This window comes from Dryobates pubescens, chromosome 12 (genome assembly GCF_014839835.1).
Source record: "Dryobates pubescens isolate bDryPub1 chromosome 12, bDryPub1.pri, whole genome shotgun sequence".
NCBI lineage: Eukaryota > Metazoa > Chordata > Aves > Piciformes > Picidae > Dryobates > Dryobates pubescens.
In genome coordinates, this window is record NC_071623.1 from 22,242,995 (window position 1) to 22,260,030 (window position 17,036).

At 41.8% G+C, this 17,036-nt stretch overlaps 1 protein-coding gene across 1 annotated transcript; it reads right to left on the minus strand.

The window, feature by feature from the left end:
• Positions 1-1,667: 1,667 nt before the first annotated feature.
• On the minus strand, positions 1,668-16,000 carry IL10RB (interleukin 10 receptor subunit beta). Its single transcript, XM_054166023.1, is given in 7 exon segments — positions 1,668-2,000; positions 5,150-5,307; positions 6,668-6,818; positions 8,455-8,633; positions 11,711-11,880; positions 13,097-13,220; positions 15,742-16,000. Coding segments are annotated over 7 exon segments (1,044 nt in total). The 5' UTR covers positions 15,791-16,000; the 3' UTR covers positions 1,668-1,787.
• Between the last annotated feature and the right edge of the window lie 1,036 nt (positions 16,001-17,036).

Genomic DNA, 17,036 nt, shown 5'->3' on the forward strand with positions numbered 1-17,036 from the left:
TTCCCCTTTTTAAACGGGGGAAGCCAACCCTCTCAAAATTTCAAGGACGGTATTTTTGAACACATTCTTCCTGCTTTAATCTAAAAAACCTGTCTCTGAATAGCCAAGATTTTTTTCTTTTCCCCTCTCCCAGTTTGGTTTATCAATAAACCTCTAATGAAGTGGAACAGGATGTAGGAGTGCATTGGCAGTGCCCTCGTGGTAATCTTTGAACCACCTATCAGCCACACCTGATAGACAGTAACTTCCTGCCCTTCCAGGAAAATTAGCCACCACACAGATGAAACTAGCTCTATTAAAAATGTGAGGAGATGGCAGGGAAATCTCAAGTCTTATCTCTTCTGATGGCAGCTAGTCAGCCAATGAGCACATGCATTGGTCATGAGTTATGCTATGGGGTTTTTGCCATTCTGAAAGCCAAAAAAGAAAGTTAAAAAACAAACCAAACCAAAAGAGAGAGAGAGAGAAAGAATACAGAAGGCATAGGGAGCACACAGAAGGAACTTAATTTTTACAGTGCAAAGGTGAACCAGACACAGGACCTTAGCCTTCATTAAGATCAGCACTCACAAAGCAGCTTTGGTGAGAGGTGAAGAAAAGCATCAATGAAACAAAATGCTTTAAAACAACCACAGTGAAAGTGCTTCCCCATTTTTTCCCCATATTCCACATAAAACTAGAACATGCTGAAAACTGAGACATGCAGAAAAACCATGTGTAGATTACATACAGCTGGATGGTACAACGAATCAGTGCCTGTTCTACCTTTTCTTCCTGCAACAGCTTCCAAGAAGTAACAAACCTTGAAATTATAGTAAAAAAAAATTGTAATCCCCACATCAATTTATGATCTCATCACTCATAGCAAGTTACTTTTGCTGACACTCTCACATAATACATACCAGAAAAACATACATCACTCAGCACACAGTGTGAAGGTCCAACTTTACGCCCCGATGTTGGAGTGGACATAACCTTCATGTGCATGAACAGGGCTATGCAGGTGAGATTGTATTTATAAAAATAAAATAAACCTACCTTTTAAATCCTACTTGTCTGCAAAGTTTTCCACAGGCTTCAATGGACTCTGGATTGGTAGGCAAAATTTAATTAGCCATAGAAACTGCAGGGCTGAGGCTCAGGGGATTGATCCACACCTGTATGTAGAGAGCTATCTGGCAGCGCACTAGCCCCTTCCCATTATGCTTAGCAATAAAGCATGAGAAACACTTTGCAATGCAAAACTCTCTGAATATTTGTGTTTGGTTTATTCATACCAAACTTGCAACATCATAAAAAATTCACAGTTTTGCATCAGTTTTGCAACAAATCAATAGAAAGATTATGCCACTGGAGACATCCTTAGCAATACGCACAACCTCTCACGTAAAAATGTAAGTCAGATCAGGTCTTGCTCTACAAAATATGGTTTTCTTTTACAAACCTTATACCATCTGCTGTTTTGATTAGCATCTGCAAATAAACAGTTCATCATAGTTACATTCACTAGGATTATATATTTTTTATTTGCTTTTTAAATAAGTCATAATACAGTCCTAGACATTGCTGTGACATTTTTTGCTACAAGCAAAAATTATGTATCATTTAGTTCCCCATTGATAGTCCAGTTTTTTGTACTTTAACCACCCCACTCCCCCCCCCCCATGATTTTGTTTAAAGTCTGTGTACACAATGTGGATTTTTACTGTCTTCAGAATGCAGCAATAAGAAGATAAAACCAGTCCATTTACTTTTCTTTTGGCTTGAGTGAAGTGTGCAGAGTCCGTTTAGGCCTCTTCTGAAGCTGGTACTATTCTCAAATCTGAATCTTCCTGTTCTGAGTACTGAAGGTGCTCTGTTGTCTTGCTGGCCTCATCTCCAGTCTCATCATTCTGATTTTTTGATTCTTCTGAAATGACAGTTAGTTTGTCATAAAAGAGATGCTCTTCTTGTGGGAGTGCAGAAAAATCCTGTGAACTACTGGGAGGCTTGCTCAAAAACTGTGAAGGAAAGAGGAAATGAGAATTAGGCTGACCAGACATTTAATCCTGTTTGCTTAGAAATAGGTTTTATATTGTTTTCCACACATCAGCTGGCTTTCTTAATCCTTAGAAGTCCCAGAGTGGTGACAGTGTAATAACATCTCTGCTTTAACACTGAAATTTGTCAAATAGATCCAAAAGATGTGAATAGTTCCAGCTGTCTCAGAGCTGTCTGCTCAGGCATTAAGTAGTGATGCTTTAAATGTCAACATAAACCACAACCATTTAGTCAAATAAAGGAGAGGGAGGGAGTTTTATGGGGCTATGCATTTCAGTGAGAAAGATGACTTAATACAAAAATATTATAAATTCCTCCCACCTCCTGTTCTATTGATAAGATGGAACCAGCTTCAGCAACCAACATGGGTTTTGCAGGATGTCGTGGCTGTATTTTGAATGTCAACAGAAGAACAGCACACCTACTCAACACAATGTTGACATGTTGGGCACTCATTTTGGCAGCTGAAGTGGCAGTTGATTTTATTGGTAGTGGCTGAAGGAGTACAACTGCATTTTGTCCTTGTGGCTTAATCCCTGTCTATTACCTTAGTGCATTTTACATAAGACACAAGCTGCTTTATCAGGAGTCCTGTTAACAAAATTAATACTAATATTATCACCATTAGAGCTTTTTCTAGCAAACTGATTTGAAATGAGATTGCAGGTTACTGACAGAACAAATATTCACATAGCAAACCCATTGTCTTTGATAAGTGTCATTTTAGTAAGCATGGTTGACTTCTGATTACTGTGATTAACCACTAAAACCAACCAGCACAAAATGAAAATTCTCCCTTTCTTGTGAGAAACCTGTGAGCAAAATGAAACTTGACTACATCCTGCACTGATCAGATCAATGCTACCTTCCCAACAGCTGAGCTCCAGGTTCAGCAGACTACCCTGTGCTGAACATGGGCTCAGCTTAAAGCACAAGATGATTGCTAAGTCAGCTGCAAAGCCTTAGTTTGCTGAACTCCAAATGATTCAAAATAAAAGACCCAGAGAAACTGCAGGAAACTCAGAAGAGTATAGGTTACTAACTTCAGTGTATGTAAGATCCTTTATAGGCTTGTTTCTTGGAGAAGATTCTGATACATAGAATAAACCAGGTTGGAAGAGACCTTCAAGATCATCGCGTCCAACCCATCAACCAATCCAACACCACCTAAACAACTAACCCACGGCACCAAGCACCCCATCAAGTCTTCTCCTGAAAACCTCCAATGATGGCATCTCCACCACCTCCCCAGGCAGCCCATTCCAATGGGCAATCACTCTTTCTGTATAGAACTTTTTCCTAACATCCAGCCTGAACCTCCCCTGGCGCAGCCTGAGACTGTGTCCTCTTGTCCTGCTACTGGCTGCCTGGGAGAAGAGACCAACATCCGTCTGTCTACAACCTCCTTTCAGGTAGTTGTAGACAGCAATAAGGTCACCCCTGAGTCTCCTCCAGGCTAAGCAACCCCAGCTCCCTCAGCCTCTCCTCGTAGGGCTTGTGTTCCAAACCCCTCACCAACTTTGTTGCTCTTCTCTGGACTCGTTCCAGCAAGTCAACCTCCTTCCTAAACTGAGGGGCCCAGAACTGGACACAGTACTCGAGGTGCGGCCTAACCAGTGCAGTGTACAGGGGCAGAATGACCTCCCTGCTCCTGCTGGCCACACTGTTCCTGATGCAGGCCAGGATGCCATTGGCCCTCTTAGCTGCCTGGGCACACTGCAGGCTTTTGATGTTATATAGGTAACAGGGTCAGTTGGTATTCCCCAGCAGTAACTGCTAACATTTATTGCTCTCCTTTTATCTTAAATTTTCAGACTTCTCTACATTCTTTACCTAATTTAAAACTCTGTTGTGGTTTTTTGCTCGTTATTCTATTTGTGAAAGAACTTTGTTTCAGGAGAACAAATCTGTAGGTTTAAGTCTAAAAGGAGATAGGGGGGAGAGTTTTCTGTTGTTTGCTATCTAAAAAGAGGAACTGAAGGTTAGCACCTGTTATTCTCTGACTTTGAAATTAAAGGAAACATCCTGTTTCTAAGCCATATGAAGCTTTATCTTACAAATTATGCAGTTGCTTTAGGAATAAAAGTATATGCCAAGTATTCAAATTGTTCAGCTTTTAAATATTGTTGACCCTTCTGTGCAGAACAGTTCAAAATGACAGTGTATTAGAGTTTATTATACATCAGCATAGTTCAAAATAAAGGCTAGTTTAACTCCTTCTTACTTAATGCCTATGCAGTGCCACAAAACGTGTTGAAAAACATGGGGTACCATTCATGCAAAACTTATTGCCTTATAATGCCAGAAATTAAATGAAGTAACTTCCACTACTTTTCTCACACTGGAAAGTATCTGTCTTTGTCAGCTTTTCCCAAAGTTTACAACTTCATCATTTCCACTTCCTGGAATAGCTTCTCATGTTTGGCAGAAGAATGAATCATAGAATCAGTCAGGGTTGGAAGGGACCACAAGGATCATCTAGTTCTAACCCCACTGCCATGGACAGGGACACCTCACACTGGACCAGGCTGGCCAGAGCCTCATCCAGCCTGGTCTTAAACACCTCTAGGGATGAGGCCTCAATCACCTCCCTGGACAACCCATTCCAAGGCTTCACCACTCTCACGGTGAAGAACTTCCTCCTCATGTCCAGTCTGAATCTCCCCACCTCCAGCTTCATTCCATTCCCCCTAGTCCTATCACTACCTGATATCCTAAGAAGTCCCTCCTCAGCCTTCTTGTAGGCCCTCTTCAGATACTGGAAGGCCACAATAAGGTCACCTCGGAGCCTTCTCTTCTCCAGACTGAACAGCCCCAACTCTTTCAGTCTGTCCTCATAGGAGAGGTGCTCCAGCCCTCTGATCATCCCCGTGGCCCTAAGGAGTTTCATCATACACAACAACTACGTAACAAAAGATAACCACCACTGCTGCTTGTAGTCTAAAACCCCCTCAGAATAATCAACACTTTACAGATGGCTAACAATCAGGTGCAAACGAAAGAAGGCAAACCAAAAGAAGGCTCTAATGGTTTTGGCACAGAGAGCCTTTGAAAAGCAGAAGGTTCTGCTGAAAAGTCTGATTTTGATTGTGTTAAGTAGAAAACAAACCTCTTTTAAGTGTTCTGGGAAAATATATGAAGGGCAGAAAACATGTTTGGCCAGTCGATAGAGATACAAAAATGAAAAGAAACAGAGGGGAACACTGATTACAATGGCCAACATTGATCCAATAAGAACAGTCACAATTATCCACACAGGAGTTACACCTGCAAGAGACAGGAAAGAAAAGGAAATTAATAATGACACTTTTAATTTCATTATGTATTATTTTACAATTGTCACTTTTTCTATGGAACTAAAAAACATAAATCTGCAAACATAAACCTTTGTTTCCAGATGCAAAATATCTCTTAGTTTTTGTCTGAATGGGCTCAGTAAGGTAAGCTTGAAAGCTACTATATTTAGACATTCACTACTTAAAAATTACACATACTGGTGAGAGAATGCAAAAAGCCATTGTAAAATAGCAGCAAAGTAAAGACACAGTGAGAGGAAATGGCTTGAAATTGTGCCATGGGAGGTTTAGATTGGATATTAACAACAATTTATTTCCTGAAAGAGTGGTCAAGCACTGGAATAGGTTACCCACAGAGGTGTTGGAGTCACCATCCCTGGAGGTGTTCAAGAAATGTGTGGACATGGCACTTTGGGACACGGTTTAATGGCCATGGTGGTCTTAGGTTGATGGTTGGACACGATAGTCTTAGAAGTCTTTTCCAACCAAAAGAATTCTATGGTCCTATGATGTCAGGGGTCAAAAGTCTGTCAAATTCTACACTACTGAGCCTTTTAAAAGTTTTTACCAGATAGCTTGTGCCTCTGCCTCTAATTTTCCACACAGGAGGGTGTAAGTTAGCCAAAACATACATTATGCCTGTGCACAAGAGAGTATCCCATCCTTTCTTTTAAATAGGGACATGAAGCTCACTGCTAAAACAACAGGGTCAGACCATGTGATGGTTATTGCTGGACTCCACAATCAGCAGTTAAGGTGGCATGGCTGGAATGAAAAGCACCTTTGGTAATTAACTGCCTTCAAAATGAGAAGAAAAGTATCTAACAAAGAATTTCTTTATATTATTGATTAATAACTACTGTGCTTCACAGAGGAAGAGCATCAAGGCCTAGCCTCATGGCAGACACTAGCAATACCACCATGGATGGAGCAGACTGCAACACGGGGTCCAATTCCTTTCTCAGTTCCAAATATACAGAAAAAAGGCTTTTGTAAGATAATGAATATAGCTGATGGTGAAAGAAGTTCAGACAAATGGTGTGATCAGTGAAGAGCCTATGCTCCATTTAATTCTGATTTTCAGAGTATGAGGAACTCAGATGCCTCTGCAGCAAAGCATTAGCCACCAGTGCTGTACTGCTTATAGTTTTTGCTTTGTTTTCAACTCCTCCACTGCAAATGCACACATATATTATCCAACAAATAATGTTAAAGTAACAAACATCTATTTTTGGAAGGTTTACACATGACACTGGTTTTAATTTTGAATGGCTTTGAACATTTCCCAGTTCCCTACAGTGTGTGTCCCATTGTGATACACGAGGTATTACCATTGTGGGTTGTCTGCTCACAAAGCACTTCGCTCAGTTCCCCTGTTTTGTTCAGCTCGGGGATAACTGCTTGCACTTGAACACAATATATTGTCCATGGCTCCAACTGAGAGAGTATTTCAGAGTTGTGATCAGTATCTATGTGATTTACCTAGTGACAGAGAAGAATACAAAAAAAAAATGAAAAGCAGGAGGCCAGGGAATGGACTAGGCAGGTAATTAAAGTTACATGTTAGTAGGACAAATCCTAGCAGTTATAGTTCCAATATGAATAAAGCTTTTCAAGCACAATGAAATGCCCTGCCAGTGTCACAGAAATGATTACTACATAGATTTCACCTATAGTCAGAGCATGAGACTGTTCATGTCACTGACTTTCTGGCTGCTTCTAGCAGCATTAATGATGTTTTAGGTTAAAAAGATCAACAGAGGTGTGACAAAAGAGATAAAAGCAATTGCTTAAGCAAAGGTGATTAACTAAGAGCATCATAGGCAAACATAATTTAATTTCAGACAGAGTAAGTAGGATGGATGATCTAGGCACAAAATAAAATAAAATAAAATCCCAAAAGAGAAAAGATTAAAACAAAAAGGCTTGTGGAAGCTATTGAGTGACCAACTGCAACTTACTGTTTAGAGGCATGGTCGGTTATTTCCCTGTAATAGTCCACGCAGAGTATAGGAATTCCTACATGCTCCATTACTTAGATTCTTTCTCAGGGGTGAGAAGACTCTATAGCTAGGTTTCAAAATTTTGAGCAAGCATCCATTTCAAAAAGCAGTCTATGAAGCTATTCAGTCTATGCCTTTTGTTTCTTTGATCCCTATGAATTTTCCCAGACTACCTCTGCTCCAAAGTGTTACAAGCACAAATTCTACCTGAATTTCCCACTTTCTCTGGTAATCCACCTAAGTTTGCATTCCACATGCAGAAATACCATCAATTCTTGTAGTTTGGTAGCAGAAAAATCATTCTGGGTTTTGGGAAATGATGACTCCTCACTTGCTGGAATTGAATGCCACAGAATTTTGCAGGGTAACAAATATAAATCAGCATTACCTAGAGTGTAGTCCTATTATATGAAAATTATACTGATGTACAGAGCACTAATTATACTGTGACTGGTATCTTCCAGTAAAGAACTTCCTTTATTCCTGTAATAGAACTCATGACCCTAGAATTAATGTATTATTTATGATGCTCTTCCATGCATTTTGTACAGAGAAGCCTTTTGAGATGAGTAACACATCCATGGTAGATGCTGTCCCTACGAGGAAGACAGTAAAGTACAACCAAAACTGAAGTGGTGAAGGTTACCACAGTTAATAAAAGGCCTCACCTGTGGTGGTGGTATTCAAAGGCCAAAGTCCCACAAAGAGCACAAATACTTGAATGACATGAAATTTGAATCTAATTGAGCTTATTGGCATGACCACAGATACTGCTGATGTTACAGCTTCTAAGTTTACCCTTGCTTGTATGTGTGAAATACAGAGATTTGGTGCTGAAGACTTCATCTTAAATGAGCACACCAGTGAAGTGAGGGAATAAACTGTCATAACATAGCAGTTATTTCTAATCATGCCAAGGGCAAATTACATCCATGCTCCCATTTAACTACGCAGCTATCTGCCATTTGCTCTCAACAGTGGTTGTAATAACTATACTTGATTACACTGTAATTGGTGCAGATACATTTTTGCTTCAGTACCCTCGGCTTTCAGAACTTCATGAGCACGGTACTCTACCAAGAAAAGCAGATATCAAAGTCATGGAGTCACACCACCTATGAAGCAGAAGTTACCTCTGTACTGCTGTCTTTCTTCCAGTAAAGTATTCTGTAATTCCACGAGCCATAATATTTCTTTAGGGGCCAGTTGTCATGTTCAGCAAAAGGGCCTACGAAATCCACATGCAGGGACCCAGATTCTGACTTCACTTTTACGTCAGGTGGCCCAATGTTTGCTGTATATTAGGATGGCAGAAGAGAAGAAAGAATAGAATGGAGTTTCACATTGTTTTCAATTTGACATTTTCATACAATTTGTGCTTTAAATAATTGTATCTATTAGAAGAAAGTAATCTGCTTTCATGGAAAAGCATGAATAAATCCTTTCCTTACAGAACTGGTCGTGAAAAGGATTTAATTTTTGCACTTAAATAACAGATACTGTTGCAGACTACATTTCCCATACACTAAATTAACTCAGTTCTCTTTTGCCAGCTGTGGTGAGTCCTGGGAGAGGAAGGACTACTTCTATAGGTTGTTACTCACTTCTCCTTTTGGGCCAAGCTGTTGCAGTATCTGTCTTTTCTGAGTAGACTCTCTAGTGAAGTGTTTTAATGTTCCTTTCATTGTGATAATTTTGAAAAACTGAAATACTTGAATTATTTCTGCATGTCCTATTGATTGTGTTCCTTAGACCAAATATCTTATTCTCACATTTTCTAAATGGCTTGTTTTCACTATATTTTTGTGCCACTACCTAAATTATTTAATGAGTAGCTTAGTTATCAACTAGGTTGTGTAGGCAATGAGCTCTCCACTGAAGTATCGTGTCATTACAGCAAACAACTCCACCTTGGCTGCCTTGACTGAAGTTCTGCCTGGCAACAATCATACTATAAAGCATCTAAGAAAGGAAGAGCTCAATACACAGACAATTTTGCATTCCTCTGTGAGTATATACTTCTATAATTAAAAATAAATCCCCTCTGTTTGCTGAGCCATACATTCATGTAAAGCTCATGAATATGTTGAACTTAGAAAAAGAATAACTTGTGGAGGATCTTGGTTACTCTGGTTTTCATATGCTGTTCCCACATACAGTGTGGAGTTTATTAAAAAAGCACTAGCAGAAATAACATAATGTGTGGGGTTTGGCTGAGCTGGAGTTAATTCACCCTAGAGCATCTTTCTAGTGCTGTGTTTTGCTGTGCTGCAGCTGGGTGTTGATAACACAGCAGTGTTTTGGCTACTGCTGAGCCAAGGCACCAAGGCTGTGCTTTTCCTGCATTTTCCCCACCAACAGTAGGCTGAACAATGGGCCATATCTTGGGAAGGGACACACCTGGGCCAGTTGACCCAAACTGACCAAAAGGGTATTCCATTTCATATGACATCAGCTCAGATAGAAAAGCTAAGGGAAAGAAGCAAGTGAAGGGACATTCGTTGATGGCATCTGTCCTCCAGAGCAACCACTACACATATTAAAGTCTTGCTTCCTGGGAAGTGACCAAACATTGTCTGCTGATGGGAATTAGGGAATAATGTCCTTGTTTAATCTTTCTTCCATGTGTGGCCTTTGCTTTTGCTTTTCATTCTATTAAATTGCTTCTATCTTGACTCACGAGCCTTTGGTTGTATTTTCCCTCTCCCCTGTCCAGCTAAGAAAGGGAGCGATAGAGCGACTTTGGTGGGCACCAGGCCCCCCAGCCAGGGCCAAACCACCATACATAGAAAGGAGTATCAGATACTTTCGTCATGATGCCCTGCTCAGGTCAGCTATGACAACATTAAAAATCCTCATGTTCTCCTCAGATTTGGCCAGTACTCACTCACAGGTCTTTCTTTCCAGGTAGTTTTACACACAGATTTTCCTACTTAGGAAGAAGCTGCCTTTTCGAAGCCTAGCTTGCTCTGAAGGCCACAAGCTCTTTCAAATGTATGTCAAGCCACAAATCCGTTAATGACTCACAAGTTTGCTTTCTACTGTGAAAATCTGCCCATATTTTTTGTATCACACTTTCATTTGGCAGCAATTTAAACTGACAAATGTTGTAATTTATTTATTTTTTCATGCTATGTGGTAGTGCTTCTGTTCAAGGCAGATTAAATTATATCAACATTATGCTTTTGGACAGGTAACCAGCAAAAGCATTCTGAAAAACAAGGCTGTAAACTGTGAAATTACATTCTGAAATCCAAGGAACAGCATTTAAAAAAATATCAAGAAAATGGAGGCAGAGTAAGAAAAAACCAGGATTATAAAACAAAGTTTTCTCAAAGATGAGGTGTAACAGAAGCTTCCTCCAGAGTTTTGTACTAACAGCTGTGAGAAGTAAAAAGCCTTGTGTGTAACATTAACTACATAATATAAAATAATTTGAATTTTGCCTGTGTTTGGTGTAAAACATGTCCAAAACATGTTGGTAAAATCTAGTCTGCCATTCCCTAGCTCAGGTGACAGCAACATGATTGACATCTCTGCTAACTTCTTTAGACTTTGCATGGCGATGTCTAAATCATCTCTCACACAATACTGCAAATCTTCACTAAGGGAATGACAATATTGTGTAATGAAGATTTCTTGACTAAAAATTAATCTTTCTCTGTGCCATTGTGGTTTGTTGTTGTTGTTTTTCCTAGCATAGCAATGAAGAAAAAAGTAATTTAACTTATTTAGATCTACAGGAAGTCTGAACCATTGAAGAAAAACTCTCCCTCTGAAAAATATAAATAATCTTTGCTTTAATGAAAAAAATACACATTTTTCTGAAAACCTCCTCAAAAGAGGTTTCAAATACCAATACTAACATCTAGCTATAGCAGTGAACCTACTGCTTTTTCCGACAGCAACTTCTGCCTTCAAAAACCAAAAGTGTTACAACAAAGGCTTTATGGTTCACTGTAATTAAATTTAAAAGTGATCTGCACACTATAGCTTTTCTTATTGTCATAGAAATGGCTTAGGTTGGAAGGGACCTTAGAGATTATCTACTCCAACCTCTTCACCATGGGAGGGACACCTCTCAAATACACTTGGCTACTCAAGACCTGATCTAACCTGGCTGTGATGGTTTAAACACCCCTAGGGAGGAGGCATCCACAACCTCCCTGGCCACCCTATTCCAGAGTCTCATCCACTTCTTCCTAAGATCCAGTCTGAATCTGCCCTCCCTCAGCTTAAAGCCATTCCCTCTTGTTCTATTGCTAGACACCGTTACGAAAAGTCCCTCTGCAGGATCCCCTATGGAGCCAGGTTGTAAAGGCACATTAATAGCAGAAAATATTTTTTGTGGAAAGGTAGAAAAATGCTTACTGTCATCCATTGGCTTAAATGTGATGGTTACCCAGTCTGAATGGTCATTTTCTGACTCTGCTCTGACCTTTAATACATAGTTTCCATATGCAGACAGAGAAGAGACATCACACTCTGTAAGTGTCAAGTTTGTGCCCACATTTTCATATGTGTTTCCAGGCAAATTGATGCTGTAAGGAAGAGAAACATATAACTGACTAAATGTCTTTTCAGTTAACTGGAAGAAGTGGTGTATATATATGTTCAGTTATGAATAAGGAAAGTTAGATCCAGTATGTAAAAAACATCATTACTAATGTACACACAAAGCATTTTACATGCATCCTTATCTCTGTAATATAGTTAAAGATTAGAACCAGGATTCAGTAAATAGATGACTTTTTCTAGACAGTGGTTACAAAACAATTCAACAGTTAACAAACAAGTCTGCAAGACTGAGACAGCTATGCACAGCATTGCTCTCTAACTTGGACTTAGCTGAGAACTGTCTTTAAGAGATGCATATAAGGAAAAGCCAGAAAAAACAGGCTGAGAACTGGCTGGGAACTGTTTAATATATGATGTTCTTTCTGTTTTGCATCAAAAGTCCACCTAGCAGCATAGTGATTCCAACAGGCAGCTGCTACCAGAAGGCAGAAAAGTCTCCTTTTGACTAAGATGGTATGCACTCTTAGTTTGGGGTTTCTCCTCAGCAGGCACCTGCCTGTGGGTGACATCATCTCCACTTTACATCCTACCCTGTCTTTGCCAAACCTTCAGCAGGAACACAAGTCCTCTGGCCCAACATGTGGTTTGCTTCTCAAGCACAGAGGGAAGGGAAGGAGTTCACTGCTGGGCTGGAGAAGTGGTTGGTTTCTTCAGTACAGAAACACAGATTGCTTTTCTCAGCAGGAAAGACCAACTTGGAAGGACACAGTGGTAAAACCAAACCAAAGCTGCATCAGCCTACCAAAACTGACAAAAGGAGACCTCAGAAAATGTGTTCCAAGACACTGAATGGACAAGCTACCTGCCTGCAGTTCACTGGGCATTTCCACTAAAGGCAGTGGCAGAGCGCAAAATGCTGCTGAAGTGAGAGATCAGGTAAGGTCCTAACACCCAGCAGGACTAAGTGTCTTGATGGCAGGTAACAGCTACACAGTAGAGACATAAGTATACATGGAGCTAATAACAACCAAGGTTAAAATGCATTTCTGGTTAAAAAAACAACAAACCAAGGCAAACACAACTGCCTTGGGTGTGAAATGTGTAGAAAATGCCTCTGCCCTCCTATTTAACTGAAAACAAAAACGGGGACAGTTACTGATCTTTTAAAAAGGAAAGAAATCACTAACACATGCAGTTGTAAAACACAAAGTAAAGCAAGCACAGCTCCCCCAGACTTACCTCTTATATTGTACAGTGTAACTTATGTTCCCTTTGTGCAATCTAGGTGCATCCCACTGTAAAATGCTGCGAAGATTAATGGAAATAATTCTTGCGTTTTGGGGGTTGGGCACCATTGAATATGCTATGGAAACAAACAAAACTTATTAGTATGTGTTCCTCCAGCAACTTCTCAGTCACCCAACACTTAAATAGAGCCTTCTTTCTTTTCCTTGCCTCAGACACTTAAAAAAACCCCAGACTTTAATACATCCTGATGCCTACCATTCCTTCTGAGCTTATGCAACAAAACCAAATTAGCCAGCATCAATGATTTCCGATAAGTCTTTATGATACCATCATTTATGATGCATGACTGACTTGTTAGTGCTTAAGATGCAGGGCCCATGAGGCTGCATGCATGAACTCTCACTGAAGTTCTCCAAAGCAAATTTTTCAAAGTCCATTAGCACTATGGTAACAACATGGGTGTGTGGATCGATTTCTTGTGCATTTTTGAACAGTCTTTCTATATAGACCTGGATATAAGACTTAAATTATTTGCAAAACCTCAAACCCCCAAATTCCACCATCTTTATATTATCACTGCATGGATTAGCATTGCCATTTAAAATATTTTACTCATTCTGTTATTAAGCCACCCCTTTAAAAAGAAGAGACAAACAAGAACTTTTGAAAGCAAGGGAGCTATTGAATGTGCTGGTACACCCAGCATAAGGAGGACATCGAACTGCTGGAGCAGGTCCAGAGCAGGTCCATGAAGATGATTAGAGGGCTGGTGCACCTCCCCCATGGGGACAGGCTGTAAGAGGCAGGGCTGTTCAGCCTGAAGAAGAGAAAGCTCCAGGGTGACTTTATTGTGTCCTTCCAGCACCTGAAAGAGGCCTAGAAGAAAGCTGGGGACTTTTTACAGGACAAAAGGGAATGGACTGAGGCTTGAGCAGGGTAGATTTAGATTAGATATTAGGAAGAAATCTACAGGAAGGGTGGTGAGACTGTGGAACTTGCTGCCCAGGGAGCTTGTCGATGCCCCCTGCCTAGGGTGGTCTAGTGGAAGGTGTCTCTGCCAATGCCAGGGATGTTGGAACTAGATGATTGTTAAGGTTCCTTCCAACCCCAAAGCATTCTATGAATCTATGAAATATACCATACAGATGAATGCACCATTAACTGGCATCACAAGTGATGCAAACACAACTATTTTGCTTTATTGAAACTGAATAAAGGAAACCCTACAGCAGTATCAATGAACAGCCCATTACTGTTATGATTTAATTATTTTAAAATACTTGTTGATCTTGAAACTAAAATAGTGAAGATTTTGGCCCATTAGTGCAACATGAATGATCAATGCAAACAAACCCCTGCCAGGCCAGATCAGTGCTTAAATGCCACAGGAGTAGAACCTAATGGCACATGTTCTAAGATAAATAACCTATTTTATCTATCTACAACCGATGCATAAATACATGAAATTAACGTGTCACTTACCCACCTTTAGCAGACAAGAGTGTTAAATCTAAGCCCTGCTTAAATAAATCTGTTTCACAGACTTAATTCCTGCAATGTTGCACTTACACCAAACTAATCAACTCAAACGTGCTTCACATCATGTAAGCAGAAGTTGCTTGTTCCCCTGAAGCCATCTCCTTGAGAGATGCCATCCCTCTGTGCACATGCCTTCACAGATACCCATCTCAGGCACTTAGAGATCTGTGCCTATGCACACTCTGTACCCCTTTGCTGGCACCTCTGTCACCCTGCTCTCACACATTCTCCAGCCTGCAAAATCCCAGGTGGAGATGAACAATGCAGCTGAAAAAATACATGCCTTGTACAAGGCGTCTGGTTTCTCCTCTCCTGCACCGTGTGGTCCTTGCTACAAAGTGCCCTCTCAAGGGGCTTTGAGGAAGCACCCTCCAAGGGTTTGAAGTAGGCTGGTAAATTCCCAGTAAAAAGCGTGATGCCTTTGAATGCTCGCTTCCCTGACAGCCTTTCCTATTGGAAAAGCCTCCAGGTAGCGATTTTCCATCAGCGCCGTAAACCCAATGAGGTGAGAAAATGCTCTTTCTAAATGACAGACCTGTGCGCAGCTCGTATCCGAGTCTCAGATACAGCCTGTTGGGAAACGCACGGCCAGGACCAGGGAGTGCCGGTCCGAGCCGGGCAGTGCAGGCACGGCTGCGCCCACGCACCCACAGCCCACGGTCACTGTGCCTTGCAGAGAGCAGTCTCCCACCCACACGCGTGTTCCAGTTCCATCACCGGGACTCGCACAAGCGTCCAACACCATGCAGGGAAGTTTCAGTTTCTCAGCAAAAGGTACAGTGTTCGGGGAGAAAACTGCTGGTGGACAGCAGAGCCAAGCCCCACCAGCGAAGCATCCCGGCGGTCCTTCGCGCTTCCAGAGCAAGGCAGTGGGAAGGGCCCTTTGCCCGCTCCCGTCACGGCAGCCACGCCTCACGTGAAGCCGCCTCCGGACTCTGCGGGCAGAGCGACTCTGGAGAATGATCCCGGCCGCCTGTAACGACCCTTGAACCCCCTCCCCCCAACCCCCCCCTCCCGCGGCGATCAGAATCGCCATTCCTCGCCGGGGCGGCCCGCGCCTCTCGCCCCCCGCCCCGCCAGGCCCAGGACGGACTCACCACAGAGCAGAAGGCAGCTGCAGAGGGCGCACCAGAGGGTGACGGCCATGGCAGCTCCCGGCGGGGCCTCCCTCAGCAGCGGAGGTGCCGACGCTGCCGCCACGCCATGGCACCAAGCGCTGCTCTCGAGGCGGGGTTGCGGGCCTGCCCCTAAACCCCTTCCGCCTTCCTGCAGCGGGCGGGGCGCGGCCGTGTGCGGGAACCGCGGCTACGCCGAGCCGTTGAGCTTCGCTCTCAGCCAGCGAGGCTGCCTGCCTCCAAGCACATCTCCGACGGCAGGAGCTGGCCTGAAGACCAAGGATACTCAGACCACGACTTCTGCCAGAACACTGATCATCCCTCATCAAAACCAGCTGAAACTTGGGGGATGAGTGGAGCAGAGTACAACGGGTTCTTTCTTAAGCTAGTGCTGTCGCTAGCTGAAAACACCAGTTCCTAGGGTAGGGGTGGATGGGGAGGGGGTGTCATCTCCTGCTATTAAATAAGGCTTTCCACAGAACACACAGTCCCACTGCCTTGGCTTCTGTGTGAGCAATGCTCCTAGGCTTCTACTGCTATGGAGAGGCACACACCGATGACACTGCACAAAGAGCAGAGTGGTACAGCATCAGTGTGAGTGGAAGCTTCACCTGCTGCTTCTAGGGCTGCATAAATCCACAACCAATTAGTTTTTCCAGATCAAAACTGTCAGGTACTGACAGCGGCTTAGAACTTAACAGTAGTGCAGCATCAGCAGAATATATTCCAACAACTTAGAAATTACTCTCAGCTAACTTGATCAGAAGAATGACTGCCACCTATAGCAGCCCAGAAACGGCTGGTGGGCAGAAAAGTAACAAACCAACACGAGGTGAAGAAAGTTGTGGTTTTCACTCAGCTATGTGACAGCTAAAAGCCTTCCCATAGGAGTAAATTCTTTATAGGCTGACTCAGCTTTCCAGGGGCACAGAGGAGCCACACTAAGAATTCAAACAGAGATGTGAAAAATTTTCTTTTTATGAAGCATAAATGTTAAAATGTGTACATATATGTATATATAAACTGTACACCGCTGTAACTTTTAAATGCCATAAAAATGATCTTTAAAAAGTGCAGTATTCAATAATTTCACAAAATTACATTAAAAAAAATATAAAATCACAGTATGGAGAACTCTTTTTGTAAACCAGGTATTACTGCCTCCATTATTTCACTTGATCAGCTTTCCCTGTACAAATGTAGAAACTAGTTTATTGACTTGAATGTAGCAATCCACCCAGTAAAGCAGGTTTCAGAGTAATCCATAAATGGAGTTA